At 41.2% G+C, this 14,853-nt stretch overlaps 1 protein-coding gene across 12 annotated transcripts in view; it reads left to right on the forward strand.

Annotated features, from left to right (window-relative positions):
• Positions 1-1,769: 1,769 nt before the first annotated feature.
• Positions 1,770-14,853, forward strand: part of SNX12 (sorting nexin 12) — a 72,174-nt gene continuing 59,090 nt past the window's right edge. For 7 of the 12 annotated variants that reach the window (XR_014075949.1, XM_081566301.1, XM_081566303.1 and 4 more), the window contains exons 1-4: positions 1,770-2,043; positions 7,438-7,533; positions 8,806-8,930; positions 9,341-9,431. Coding sequence is in view for 11 of the 12 variants with exons in the window: in XM_081566301.1 (XP_081422427.1) it covers positions 1,879-2,043; positions 7,438-7,533; positions 8,806-8,930; positions 9,341-9,431 (477 nt within the window). In the remaining variant the exon portion in view is untranslated. Of the gene's footprint in view, positions 2,044-7,437; positions 7,534-8,805; positions 8,931-9,340; positions 11,204-14,853 lie in introns of those variants that run through there. The other 5 variants (XM_081566305.1, XM_081566308.1, XM_081566309.1 and 2 more) reach the window with 4 other exon arrangements.

Raw genomic sequence — 14,853 nt, forward strand, 5'->3', positions numbered from 1 at the left:
ATTCAACTCCGATACATCTTCTTCCACGCTGTCTGCAAAATAATCCTTCTAAAACACAAATCTGATTGTGTCTTTTTTTTCTTTCTATTGAAGATCCTTCAGTGGTTTCTTATTGCCTACATCATAAAGCCAAAGATCCTTTGCTTAATATAGAAGAATCATCCTCATCTGACCATCCCCAGCCAGGCTACCTCTCTAAGCACTTCCACAACACGACCTGAATTGGTGATTAACTGTCTAAAAATATTGTGCTGCTTCTTATCTGGATGACTTTGCATATGCTATTCCTTCTGCATGAAATCACCTTTCCCCATTTCCATTCCTGTTGTCTTTTCATGTCTGTCAAACTCAGATGTTTCCTCCTCCAGGAAGCCTTCCTTAATTCCTCCAGTTACTTATGTCCTACATGCTGCTGTGAACATTCACTTATTTCGTATTTGTCACATTATTTTTAGTTTTATTTACTCATCTCCTTTTCTATAATGTTAACTCCTTGAGGGCAGGGACTCTCTTATTGAACTCGATGACGTCTCTAGTGTTTAGCATAAGTAGATCTCCCAGGTGGCTCGGTGGTAAGGAATCCGCCTGCCAAAACAGGAGATACCAGTTTGATCCCTGGGTCAGGAAGATCCCCTAGAGTAGGAAATGGCAACCTGCTCCAGTATTCTTGCCTGGAAAATTCCATGGACAGAGGAGCTTGTCTGGATACAGTCTATAGGGTTGCAAAGAGTAGGACATGACTGAGCGACTGAGCACCCACGCACTAACACAGAAGTAGTTGCTTAGGAGATATCAGTTAAATTGAATTAAAAAGCTTAACTGTGAAATTATAGGGCCATGTACTCTGTTGAAAGAATTTCAGGCATCAATGATTTGGGATTTTTTTTTTTTAGTAGAAGAGGGCTAGAGAAAGGAGGAGAAAGAATGACTTAAAACTACCACCTTTACTGTGGGCACTACCGTCTTCATGTGGGTCATGTGCAAATCAGTCATATAAGTATTAGTATTTCTTTAGATATTCTCATGTAGACGTATATTCTATTTCCATAATGGGCTGTAAGCAACCTCAGAGCAGTGCCAAGTATGGAATTTTGCAGATTAGAGATAGAAGGTGTTGAAATAAATGCTCTCAGTTTGCCGAGAAATGTAATATCTGAGTATACCTGAAATTAGCTTTTATGTGGCAACAAGTGGAGGATGAAGATATGTCCATATTTTCCTGAAAACTGAGAATGAGAAATCATCTTTGTTTACCTCATCCTTGTTGCTTTCCTGGCATCATAAGTAGCGCTCACTGAGTGCTCAACTGCGTGTGAAATGAATTGAAACTATCCGTGGCACAAGTGGCCAGGCTGCGTTCTACGTTTTTACTATTGTTGGAACCCCACCCTCGGGAGACCACCCTTCTATTTTCGCGCAAAACCAGGACTTATTCAGGTCCCGGGGCTTCAGCCTATCACTGTAGGATCCCAGCTTGCGGGGCAGTGCCCACTACTGATGGATGCATAATATAAAACCATTTCTTGGGTTGAGGAGCAGCGATTGGCGGATCTCCCCTGTAGTGCTTCCTAGGATACTGGGGGAATGCGTGTTGGAGATGCAGGTTCCGGGGCAGTCGCACACACCGCCCGGAAGTCTAAATGATGCCTTCTTGGTACAGGAGTGCCAGCCGTCAGCGTAGCCGCTATTCAGGGTTCCGGGCCCTTGGCTGTGGCGGCGTGCGCGTGCGTGCGTGCGTGCGTGGGCGCGCGTGCGCGGCGCCGCCGTCTGTGGGTTGGCTGGTTATTTTGCAAGCGGGAGGGGCCGTGCGCGCTCTCTGTCTTCGGCCTCTGTCCCCCACCCCCCCCTTTCCCCGGTCTGGGTCTCTCCTTCGGAAAGATGTCGGACACGGCAGTAGCTGACACTCGGCGCCTTAACTCGAAGCCGCAGGACCTGACCGACGCTTACGGGCCTCCGAGTAACTTCCTGGAGATCGACATCTTTAATCCACAGACGGTGGGCGTGGGCCGCGCGCGCTTCACCACCTATGAGGTTCGCATGCGGGTGAGTCACGGGGTGAGGGAGACAGCTGAGGGAGGACCGGGCGGCTGGGCGGGAAGGGCGGGAGGGGGAGAGGGGGAAGACTGCCATAGGGAAGGCTAATGGTGGAGGAAACACTTGAGGGGTCATTTGGGGGTTAGGGGCTTAGTAGGTTTGCTGAGAGGTCTGCACACAAGGTTGCGGCCTGAGGATGCAGAAAACTCCTGAGGGGGGACTCCTGGCCCGATGACCAGCCTGAGGGAAAACAAGTACCCAGGAGCAAGAAGGAAGCATGGCTGGAGACGGTGGGGGTGGAGAGGATTAGAGTGAGGAATTCCAGGAAGTAGGAATCAGAACTGTAGCATCAGAAGGAGGGAAGAAAGAGTGGAAGAGGGCTGGGGGATGGAAAGCCAAAGCGATATGCTGCGGGGTCCTAAAACGAGGTTGTGGGAAGTCAGTCTGAGGAAGGGGATCAGGAAGGCCCAACTTCTTCCTAATGAGGTCTCCGTGGATGATCAGTTCTGTTCAGTCGCTCAGTCGTGTCCAACTCTGCGACCCCATGGACTGCAGCACACCAGGCTTCCCTGTCCATCACCAGCTCCCAGAGCTTGCTCAAACTCACGTCGAGTCAGTGATGCCATGCAACAATCTCATCTTCTGTCGTGGATGATGGGGTTGAGCAAAGCCTGGGTTAAAGGGAAGAGAGACTACGGGAAAAGGAGACAGTGGACTTGGTGGAGCAGAAATAAGAAGGGGAGGCTCCTTGAGTGCTTCCCAGACTTGTGTAGAATTAACATCTGAAAGAGAGAAGTGTTCAGTGCTTGTTTTCTCAGGTACTACATGCTCACTGGAAAGCCTGACCTTGCAACTTGGATTGGTGGATTGTTAGTCGCTGCCCTCATCTTGTGTTGACCCTTTAGATTTGAAGTATCCAGAATGTTTATTTCAGTATTTACTGGCTCTCATTTGGGATATGAATGGTCATTTGCCCTTTCTGCCCTAGATTAACCTTTTGGATTCATTATATTAGTCCTTGGTCTGTAGTCAACTTTAATACATGACGTTTAAGTACTGCCCTAGGAGTGGCGTCTTCCAGTGTGCACTACAGAGGACTTTATTCTCTAGTTCTTAGTCCACCATGCAAGGATGGAATGTGCATAGTACATGGTTTGCAGGTTCTTTGCCCCCACTGAAGTGGTTACAGGCAAAAAGGTTGAGAGCCATTTCCTAATTTTCCTTATGTTTTCTTCTCAGACTAGAGGGCCAGAATATTCTCTATGGACAGCATGCTGCTCAAACAGCATTTGAAGAGCTAAAAGAGTGTATATGTTTTTATTTTTGAATGAATGAATTGAATGAGAGAGTATGCTGTCCCAGCTGAACTTTGAAATCTAACTGGGAAGCAATGATCTCCAAATTCCAAGTTTGGCAAAGTCGAAACTGAAGAAAGAAACGTGAATAGCAAAAAATGAGAAAAACTCGTCTATATAAGAATTGTATGAAATCATCTCTTTGGGGAAGAATGGATGTTAGATCCCTCAAAATATGATAAAATCTGGGAACTGTTAATGGTAGAGAACTTAATTACCTAAGGAGGCCTGGGCATAACTTGTTCAGTGTAAGAACTCTGCTGTGGGGTTTTGGAGACGTTGTCTTGATGTATTACCCAAGAGCTGTAGGGATTATGAATGGACTTGTTCGCTACTCTACTTATAATAAGAACTGTTCATCTAGTGCCTGTCGTGTGTCAGGCACTGAACTAGGATTTAATCTCTAAATCCTTACAAAAACACCATTTTACAGATAGGAAACTAAGGAGGAATGCAATATAAGTAATTTGCCCAAGTACACATAGCTAATAAGTGGCAGTGTTGGGATTTGAACCCAGATCTTCCGAAGCCCATCATACTCTTTCCACTACACTGTAGTGTCTTTGGCAATGCTTAGTTGCAAAACTTTAGTGTGCAAGTTTTTTTTTACCCACTAAGCTTTTCATCAGACCTTTCCACAATTACTGATTGTATGGTAATGATAAGATTGATGACAGTTCCTAATTCTGTGGGTTTGAATTAATTTGTATTTTTGTTAATTTGTATGGCTATATAGACTTTTAATATTTTGTTGAGCTCTGAGGGGAAATTGATGAAATCATGTGGTTTTAAATTGCTAATTTAAGTGACTGATCATGGTAGGTATTATAGGGAGTATGAGGCTCAGAGAATGGGCTTTGGGAGTTGGGCATTGTGTATGGTAGAATCAGATGGCACTGACTTTTTTCATTTGTATAATAATAGCTCAGGGAAGGAATATCTACCCCCCTCACCCCTGCAAGAAATGAGTCTGGAGAGGTGTTCTGGTGACTTCACATGATATGTATGGGACTTTTCAAATGTCAGTTGTCCTTTGGACTTGAACTTTGCTTCTTTCTTTCCTTTCCCTTGATTTTGTTTTGATCAGAGCCAAAGGACTGTGTATCCTGTACTACACAATCCTGTCTCCCTCATACAGTTTGTAGGTTGGAGCTGAGAGAGTATTCTAGTACATAGTAGCCCCTTCCTTAGATGGCTAGGTAATGAGATGAAAGGCCATTATTGTCACCATCCTGTGGGGATAGGGAAACAATAGCATTTTTGTAAGTCAAAGGAGGAAGTCCACAAAATGACAGTGGGTGGTTTTACTGTGTTTTGGAAGAATCTACTGAGCACTTTTTTCCTTATGTCTTTCTGTTGGCCTACTAGTTAAGGTTCTACTGTTTGGGGATCACAGTATTTGTAATGAACTCTGGTGGAAACCTAGAATCTCAAGATACTGAATGGCTTTTTTTCTTGAATGATTATTTTTACTCCCAGCTTTATTAAGATATAATTGACAGATAGCATTGTGTGTTGTTGTTCAGTTGCTCAGTCGTGTCTGACTGTCTGCGACCCCATGGGCTACAGCACGCCAGACTTCCCAGTCCTTCACCATCTCCCAGAGCTTGCTCAAATTCTGTCCATTGAGTCAGTGATAACATTGTGTAGGTTTAAAGTATAGAATGTGATGATTTGATACATATATATATTTGTGTGCAGGATTCTGAGAATGTTCTCTATAATGGCTTGTTTTGAATAGTTAATGCATGCACATGGTACAAAATTCAAAAGGTACAAAAATGATATACTGTATATATTGAAAAAAAATCTGTGGACCCATGTGGACCCATGTGATTTAAAACTGTGTTGTTCAAGGGTCAGCTGTACTGTAACAATGAGGTCTCCCTCTCCTGCCTTCTGGAGGTTCCTCTTTCTGAAGAAACTACTTCCATTTTCTTATTTATTCTTCTAAAAAAATAGGTAGTAAGATACTACTTTACATATTTCTCACTCCACTTCAATCCACTGCCATTCCTGGGATCTTGGTCCTGAGTAGAGTTGTAACTAATGTAAGTTGGCCAGTTATTTGGCTTTATTATTTGATGCTGTATACCTAAATCCTGAAAAGACAGTATCCAGACTTGAGGACTATAGAACGTAACATAGCAAGGAATGTGTGAAGCTCCAGCATAGTGCCAATGCCCTTTTCCTGCTCTGAGTTAGTTGTGGAGAAAGTAGAAAAACTAGCTCCTTTTATTTCCATCTACTGATTTGAATTGACTGGTAGGAAGTATAGTCAGTATTAATACATTTGTTTGGCTATTTCTGTTTAGAACCTATAGATAAGAGTGAAGATCAGGGCTTTTTGTTTGTCGGAGGTTCATGTTGCCAGTGGAGCCTTGGGAAAATTCTCAGTGATTAAAATGTGGGAATCAGCTGATGTATATCAGGGAGCAAACTATGGAAAGCTAACTTAATGTAATTGCTATTTCTGCTGCACTTTCTGGATAAGGGGAGGGTAAACAGATACATAGTTTACTGTTAATCAATTGCGTGTTTATTGAGTAACTTGCATAATCTGCATTTAGGGAGATGCAGCAGTAGTCATGGCTCCTGATTTCAATGAAATTATAATTTACTTTGGCAACAAGACTAACATAATGCATAAAACAGTAGTGTGTCAGGCAATACCAAAGTCTTAGGTGTCCTAAGAGTTCAGAGGAGGAGACCAATAAATTAAGCCAGTGTTGTCAGGACAGATTTCCTGGATGAAGTGGGACTTGAGCTAGGACTTTTAGAATGGAAAGGATTTGGACAGGAAAAGCAAAGGAAAGCATACTTTGGAGGTGCTTATCTCTTGTTTTTTTACAGGGACTGTAAATTCACTTTTCAATTGAAAATGTAATACATGCACATTATAAACTCAAGTTGTACAGTGAAAAATGTGACCTCCCATTCCAGTTGTCTAGTTTTATTCTCCAAAGTCAGTCACTATTATCAGTGTTTTTTCATAAATGTTTTAATTCATAAATATAAATATATACACATATACATATCCCTTTTAAAAACACAGACTATATATACTGTTCTGTGCCTTGATTTTTTTTTGTCCTAATTTTGTTTTGTTTTGTTTTTGATTTTTTTTGTTTTAAATTAGTTTATTTATCTATTTTTTAACTTTACAATATTGTATTTGTTTTGCCATACACTGACATGAATCCGCCATGGGTGTACATGTGTTCCCCTTCTAGAACCCCCCTCCCACCTCCCTCCCCATCCCATCCCTCCAGGTCATCCTGGTGCACCAGCCCCGAGCACCCTGTATCATGCATTGAACCCGGACTGGCGATTCATTTCACGTATGATAGTTTACATGCTTCAATGCCATTCTCTCATATCATCCCGCCCTCGTCCTCTCCCATAGAGTCCATAATACTGTTCTATTTATCTGTGTTTCTTTTGATGTCTTGCATACAGGGTTATCTTTACTGATTAACTAAATACCATATATATGTGTTAGTATACTGTATTGGTGTTTTTCTTTCTGGCTTACTTCACTCTGTATAATAGGCTGCAGTTTCATCCACCTCATTAGAACTGATTCAAATGTATTCTTTTTAATGGCTGAGTAATATGCCGTTGTGTATATGTACCACAGCTTAATATCTTTCTGTATTGGGACATATATGTCTTTCTCATTCTTTTCATAGTTGTATTCCACTCTGCAAGTGTACCAAAATTTATGTAACCAATTATCTATTGATGGACATTTATTATTATTACAAATGAGAAAATTCAGTGAAAACCCTTGTACACACATATTTATGTATAACTTCAAGTCTATTTGTGGGATAAATTCTAAGCAGCATGGGACTTCTGATCACCGTCTCTGACAAGGCTGAATGTGGTGAGGATTGGTATTCACCCAGTTGTGTTTTGAAAGGGTTATAGGAGCATGGTCCTTAGGAGCTGTTTCTTTCTTAAGACGTGTTCAAGTGGTTGTGACAGGTGGCCGTCACAGGCTGAGTGTTACTTACCATCTCTCTTCTCTCATTCTTCCTTGTAGACAAACCTACCTATCTTCAAACTAAAGGAGTCCTGTGTACGACGGCGCTACAGTGACTTTGAATGGCTAAAAAATGAGCTGGAGCGAGATAGTAAGGTATGGCCCTGTTCCCTGTGTGACCGTTGGGAGAGGAGATCTCCATAGGTTTATAAAATCTTGAAGGCAATAAGGAGGGTGAACATACTCTATCTACCAAATCCCAATATGTTGGATCTGAGTGATACCCTTTGAGACCTGAAAGTGGGAAGTTCAGGAGAAATTGTGAAGAAAAATTATTACTTGACTCAGCAGATAGAAAAATCATACAACTTAATTCCTATAGGTGCTGAAAATGGGAAGTTGAGCTAAATTCTTGGATGGTAGTGGACTGTTACAGTGAAGAATATTTAAAGTTTATTTCCTTTCTTTTGAGATGGTAAACCTGTCCTCCTGCAGAAACAGAGTTGGATTAATTTTTGACCTGAGCTATCCTGACTATTCTTTTTTTTTAAATTAATTAATTTATTTTAATTGGAGGCTAATTACCTTACAATATTGTGGTTTTGCCATACATTGACATGAATCAGCTGCAGGTGTACATGTGTCCCCCATCCCAAACCCCCCTCCCACCTCCCTTCCCATCCCTTTGGGTTGTCCCAGTGCACCGGCTTTGAGTGAGTGCCCTGTTTCATGCATCGAACTTGGACTGGTCATCTATTTCACATATGGTAGTATACATGTTTCAGTGCTATTCTCTCAAATTAGAGTCCCAGAGTCCAAAAGTTTGTTCTTTTTATCTGTGTCTCTTTTGTTGTCTCGCATATAGGGTCATTGTTACCATCTTTCTAAATTCCAGATATTTGCATTAATATACTCTATTGGTGTTTTCCTTTGTGACTTATTTCACTATAATAGGCTCCAGTTTCATTCACCTCATTAGAACTGATTCAAATGTGTTCTTTTTAATAGCTAAGTAATATTCCATCGTGTATATGTACCACAACTTTCTTATCCATTCATCTGCCGATGGACATCTAGGTTGCTTCCATGTCCTAGCTATTGTAAACAGTGCTGCGATGAACATTGGAGTACATATGTCTCTTTTAATTTTGGTTTCCTTGGTGTATATGCCCAGTAGTGGGATTGCTGGGTTGTATGGCAGTTCTAGTTCCAGTTTTTTAAGGAATCTCCACATTGTTCTCCATAGTGGCTGTACTAGTTTGCATTCCCACCAACAGTATAAGAGGGTTCCCTTTTCTCCACACCCCTGACTGTTCTTATGATCTCAGTTCTTGCAAGTTGCTGAACTATGGCATAGGATGGACCCTATTCCTAATAGGAAATGAAATGTACAATGCGTTACCACGGATATTTTGCGTCTGCCTACAGATTGTAGTACCACCACTCCCTGGGAAAGCCTTGAAGCGGCAGCTCCCTTTCCGAGGAGACGAAGGGATCTTTGAGGAGTCCTTTATTGAAGAAAGGAGGCAGGGCCTGGAACAGTTTATTAACAAGTAAGCCAAGTTCCTGGGGGTTCCTTTTGCTACTTTTGCCATCATAGTCTTTCTGTATGTTTCATCTCTCTGCTCTTTTGTAATGGGTAATGTGATGTGGTGCTGATTGTGTGCTGGGGCCACTGGACAGTAAAACTCCATTCCTTTGAACAAAATTCTGATCCTGTACCCCAGGGCCTGAGGAAACACTGCATGTTGGATGTGTCTAGGAATTTGCCCCTACCTTACCTCTCTGTCCCCTTCCCCTCTGCAGTATTATGGTTGAAATGGTGCCCAGCTGCTGTCCTTTACTTGCTTGAACCTCAGGGCTGACTTTGCCCTTCTTCCCCTCTCCACATCCACAGCCCTGCCCCTCTGTGAATTCTCTCTGGTCCCAAAAACTACTGATAACCATCTTGATCTCTTTATAGAATTGCTGGGCACCCACTGGCTCAGAACGAACGCTGCCTACACATGTTCCTGCAGGAGGAGGCAATTGACAGGAACTACGTCCCCGGGAAGGTGCGCCAGTAGGAGCCCCTCTCACCACTTGCCCTCTACTTTCCTGCTGAAATGACATTGGTTTTTACACTAAGCCTCTCTCTCTCTCTGATCTGAAGTTGTCTGTCCATCCCCTGGCCTGATAGACTGTCTGGCATTGTGTTCCTTGGTACCTGACTATACCATGGGCACTCTACTAGGATCCTCTTCTCTGAGGAGAGGTGGGAAACCACAGGCAGATGCCCTTTGCTTGGGGTTGGTGGGGTGGGTGGGGGTATTGGACTGGAAGGCAATTTCTTGGGCATTTACCCATACCAGAAGGCCAACCTTGGGGGCGTGGGTCTTGTGTTGGTGGGGCACTTGGATACATACTGATGCTGCAAGTCCAGGGGATTTTTCTTACTCTTAGGTTTAACCAGGAACACTGAGCAGGGAAAGACCCTGCCTTTCCTACCTGCATGAACTTTTTCCTTTGGGGAAGGTGGCAGAGACCCTGAAGCTCTCATTTTCTCTAGGCCTTTTCCCAGTTTGCTCAAGAGTTTCTTTTGTTTTACTTTCTCTCTCCCTTGTTCCTTGTTGCTTTTCATGGCAGTAATTCTAGGGTCTAAGCAGTCTGTTTATGGAGCAAGGTGTGTGGGTTTTTTGGGCCCATAATCATGGCTGCTTCAGAGTCAGAAGAAAGCCATAGGACAGTCAGGGAGATCCTGTTGCCTAGCCCCTCCTTTGTGGCTCCTCACTCTGGCTGCCTGTTTCTTGCTCACCAGCAGGTGAGTCAGTATGGGCTGGGCCAGCAGTTCTCCCTTCCCAAGCCCTCACTACTTTTATGGCTTAGCTTTGCAGGTTTGGTGACTTGAGGGCTGGGGGAAACTCACCACTGCCAGGTAACTCCCTGAAGTGTGGGAGTGGATCATTTTCTAGGTACCTCCCAGTGGTAGGGAAGAACATCACCACTCTCTTCCTTCCATTCTCCCCCCCCCATCCTATTTAGTGCTGCCACAAGGTAGAAACACATGAACAAACCACACAGTCTGACTTCTCCTAAGCACTTTGAGCTGTTGAGTGGGGCTTAGGGGCAAGAGGTGTCACTGCCCTCCCCAGCTTGGTCACAGGGTTATTGAACTGCCTGCACTTGTTTCCCATGGAACCCCAGCATTCTCCCCAGAAGCTGAGCTAGGGTTAGCAGCTGGGTATAGATTTCCTAAATCTTAGAGTCTGAAGCAGCTTCTTGAGGCTGGAAGCTTTCCTGGGCTTCTATCTGGGAGGTGGTGGTTTGTTTGCTGGGGCCTGATGTTTATCCCAAGTGGTGGGATGGGAGCAGGTTAACTCTGGTGTCAGGTCAAAAGTGGGGGCTCTTTGCTTAGACTTCCTGTCATGGAAGGGTTGGAGTTCTTTATATAGGGTCTTGGGGTAAAGGATTACTGATTCTGACAAGACCCTGAACAGAGAGGTTAAGGATTGGATTTTAACATGGGGTTTAAGTCCGTCTATATGTTGAAGTTCCCTGAGACAGACCAGCTCTCCAGCTACCAGGCCTGAGCAGCCCCTAGAGAGACGCTCTGCTCCCTTTCCCACCTTTCCAGTGTTGGTGTTGTTGCTGCCTTTTTCATCTGTATCCTCTGTTACTATTTGTTTTTAAAGATTCCTTCTTTCATTGTGCACAAGTGCTGAGAGCCTTAGGTCCCATTTCTGCTGTGTATATATCCTGACTCGGGGCTTTCATTCAGCAAAATGTTCATTCTTCTGTCAGACAATGTCATATTCAACTCTGTTCATATTAAACCACTGTGAAGCAAGCCTCTGTTTTCCTGTTTAAGTTGTAAATTTAGTACTTTTTAGTTTCTAGAATATTCTGGGTATTGTGCAGAATTATATTAACACGGTCAATGTCCTAAAGTGATAAGTAATTTTTACATTTAAATTTTTAAAAAGCAGAATCCAAGCTACCTGTAGCAGTATTTACCTGTCCTTTTTGCAACTTTCAATTGACTTTGTCACAGAGGTAATGCATCTGCTTGGAGGAAGTAGCCATAGGGCTCAGTAACTGTGGTTTGGGTCAGATTTAGCAAATTTGGTTTTTAAGCTTGTGGGTTTGTGCTAATTTGGGCAAAATATATTTATAGTATGTGTGTGTATGTATATGCAAATGCTATATGTGTACATAAACGTGTGCATACGCTCATCCTCCAACACATCCACACACGCCCTACAAACACTTTCTTTCATAGGCTTTTTACCTCAGTTGAGATGTTTTCCTTTCAAACAAATTTGATGTAGGCAGAAAAGTGAGTAAACTCTGAGAATTTTTGATGGATGGATAGTTTCACTTGACCAGTGGGTTCTCAAATGGCTTCATGCACAAAGTGGGTTTTGGGAAAGGTTTGAAATGAGAGGTTAGTTAGGAATCTTGGCATTTGGGAAGTCAAAGCTACTTTTAATCATGTAGTTGAGCATGAAAAGAAAAGGTATAGAAAGTGATGTCATTAAAACATTATGAATTAAGATGACTTAACAGTGATATTTGAGTCCAGGTAGAAGAGTGGGGACTGAATTGAAGAAGTTAAAGAGATTTGGGAATCAGATGCCTAAAGATATCTGAGGGAGTAGGGAAGAATAGCTGTTTCTATGAGATGAGAAAAAGGAAGAGTAATAAGAGAAATGCAGCCTTCATAGGCAGCAGTGTTAGATAATGAATATAGAATAACCAGAAAAAGCAGCTATAAAAATATTAACAAAATTTAGACAGATAACCATATATAACAAGTACTAATCAATAGCTGCCTGTGCGCCAAGCCTTATGCTAAAAGTTGGGCTGTGATGGGGTGGGTGCTCAAGGTACAAATAAAATGATTACGTTCTCTTTCTTCATAGACTTTATACTTTAGTTCAGGAGATATCTCAATAAGACAAAAAATGCTAGAGACAAATTAAGAGGTCCAGATATATCTAGTTAGTTGTCCTAACTTTTTTTCTTTTTAATGTCAGTCAGGTAAATTATTTCTTTGTATTCAAATGTAACTGGGTTCTGAAAGAACCCAAATCCAAGCCCATGAACAATAAGAAGGAGAAGCATACTTTTTATAAGAAATTCAAGTTTATGCATGTATCTAGGTATTTACTACTAATTAATCCTCTTTTTCCATAGCACAGAAGCAACTCAACTTTTCACTGGGAGCTGGGCAACAAAGGCTAACAAAAATTTTTGAATATAGTAGCTATACCCAAGGGAAGTCTAAATCTTCACATTCCAAAGATGGCTTAGCTACCCTTTGAACCTTTCTTTGAGATGAATTGAGCTAGTACAGGATGGGAGAGATGAACAGCATTCAGGCTTCTTTGGAGTTTTTGTTTGATGAGGTGTTCTAGGTAAGGCATTTCCATCTTCAAATACATGCTGTAATAATTTAAGTAAAATTACTCTTTTGCTTTAGAAATGCAGACTAACTGCTGACTGAAATAGATATTTCTTCCTATCTTTGAGGATTGTTGAGTCATCTCTGGTCTTCTCAGACACAATAACAGTTCTAAGTTTTCCTCACTTCACTCATTTTTAACCCTTTTATCTTTATTATTCTGAAATCTCTCCAAGGTCCTCATATGTCCCCAAGTCATAGAGTCTAAAATTGGATACCACTTTAATTATAGCCTGAAGTTGGAGAGTCCCAGAGACGAAGGAGCCTGGTGGGCTGCCGTATATGGGGTCGCACAGAGTCGGACACGACTGAGGCGACTTAGCAGTAGTCCACCTATATATCACAGTATTCAAGTTTACTTTAAAAATACAAACACTTTGTGACTAATTTAGCTTGTGGTTCTCTGCCACTCCCTTCCAGACCACCCACCACCCCTCATTCTTCTTATCTTTTTTTACATTATACAAAAAATTTTTTCCCTATTTTACTTTTATTTTCTCTGTCCCTCCTGTCTGTCTATCTAGCTACCCTTCTGAGAACAGAAAAGTCATTCCTTACAAAAGAGACAAACGGGTAATTACTAACATTATACAGAATAAAGGAGTTTTAAAATCATGACAGGCTTCTTTTAAACATGTACTTCTGTGGTGGTTTTAAGTGTTCGTATATAGATCAACAACTACTTAATATAGAGAAACTGAAGGTAAAGGATTAAGAGGCACTGCCAATTGAAGAACAATCAAATTGGATAAAATGGTAGTTCTTAAGTGAATAGTAAAATAGTTAGATTCACAGAAATTTATGCATTACTTTTCAAGAAAATGTTATTTTTTTAATGTTATTTCTTATCCAGTAATTTCTTTTGTCCAAATACAGTCAACTTTGATCATCTGTGCTAGTGGAGGGATATTATTAAATATTTTGTTATGCATTTTTGTCCTATCTAATATTCATAAGACTTAAAAATATTCCCTAATACGTCATCAGAATAAAGACCCAGGAAGATCTGAAAAGTAGTAGAAAAGTACTAAACCTGGAAGAGGAGCCTGGGTTCAGAGCTGGCTGTGCTATTAGATGGCTATAGCTCCTTAAGCAAATTGCATCACCACTCTGGGCCTGTTTTCTCAGCTATAAAGTGAGGGGATTTAACTAAATAATACATGAGTTATCTTAAATCTCTAATATTTATGATTTTCAACCCTTGTTTCTCAAGGAGTTGAGAAACCCTGGAGGTAATGCTATCAAAAAAAGTAAAAGCACAGTTTTCCCTCTGTGATGTGATTTGCTATGGTGTAGTTAGGTTTTCTCTCCCAGAAATGAATGACTCTTCACTTACCCTGATTAGATTTTCTTTGCATATATTCTTTTGTGTCATGAGTACCCCATTGAATCTCAGTGGTGATTTGATTTACAGTTGCCATAATTTTATCATAGGTCTTCTAGCCAAAATTTTTATTATTTAAAAAAAATTTTTTTTTGCCAAGTGACGTGAGGGATCTTAGTTCCCTGACCAGGGATCAAACTGCATCCCTTGCAGTAGAAGGGTGGAACCTTAACCACTGGACCACCAGGAAGACCCTAGCCAAAATTTTTAAATGAAATAATCACCTCATAACTATATGTAGTTATTCTTATTTAAAATATATAAATTATAACTGATTTGATTACAAAAGTGCCAATTTTGTTAAAATGTTTTATTGTGATGAAAGTTCAAAAGTAATTAATGCTAGTTGACAAAATTCAAACAAAACATAAATATGTAGAAAGTTAGATTTCTCCTTATTCCCTAACCCTATTTCCATCCCTCAGGAATAACCTAATTTGGTATGGGTCTTCCTAGGCATTTTTCTATGCACAAATGCATATATGTGAATACATATGTATATTCATACACACATAAACATCATTGAATACTCACATACTTGTATATAGTTTTTGAAAACAAAATGGGATATTTTATGAAGTATTTTGCAACTTTATTTTGTAATATTGTGTGAACTTCATCTCGTTAGTACATGGAAATTTACCTCATT

This window comes from Giraffa tippelskirchi, chromosome X (genome assembly GCF_054371585.1).
Source record: "Giraffa tippelskirchi isolate mGirTip1 chromosome X, T2T-mGirTip1v1.2.pri, whole genome shotgun sequence".
In the NCBI taxonomy this organism is placed as follows: Eukaryota; Metazoa; Chordata; class Mammalia; order Artiodactyla; family Giraffidae; genus Giraffa; species Giraffa tippelskirchi.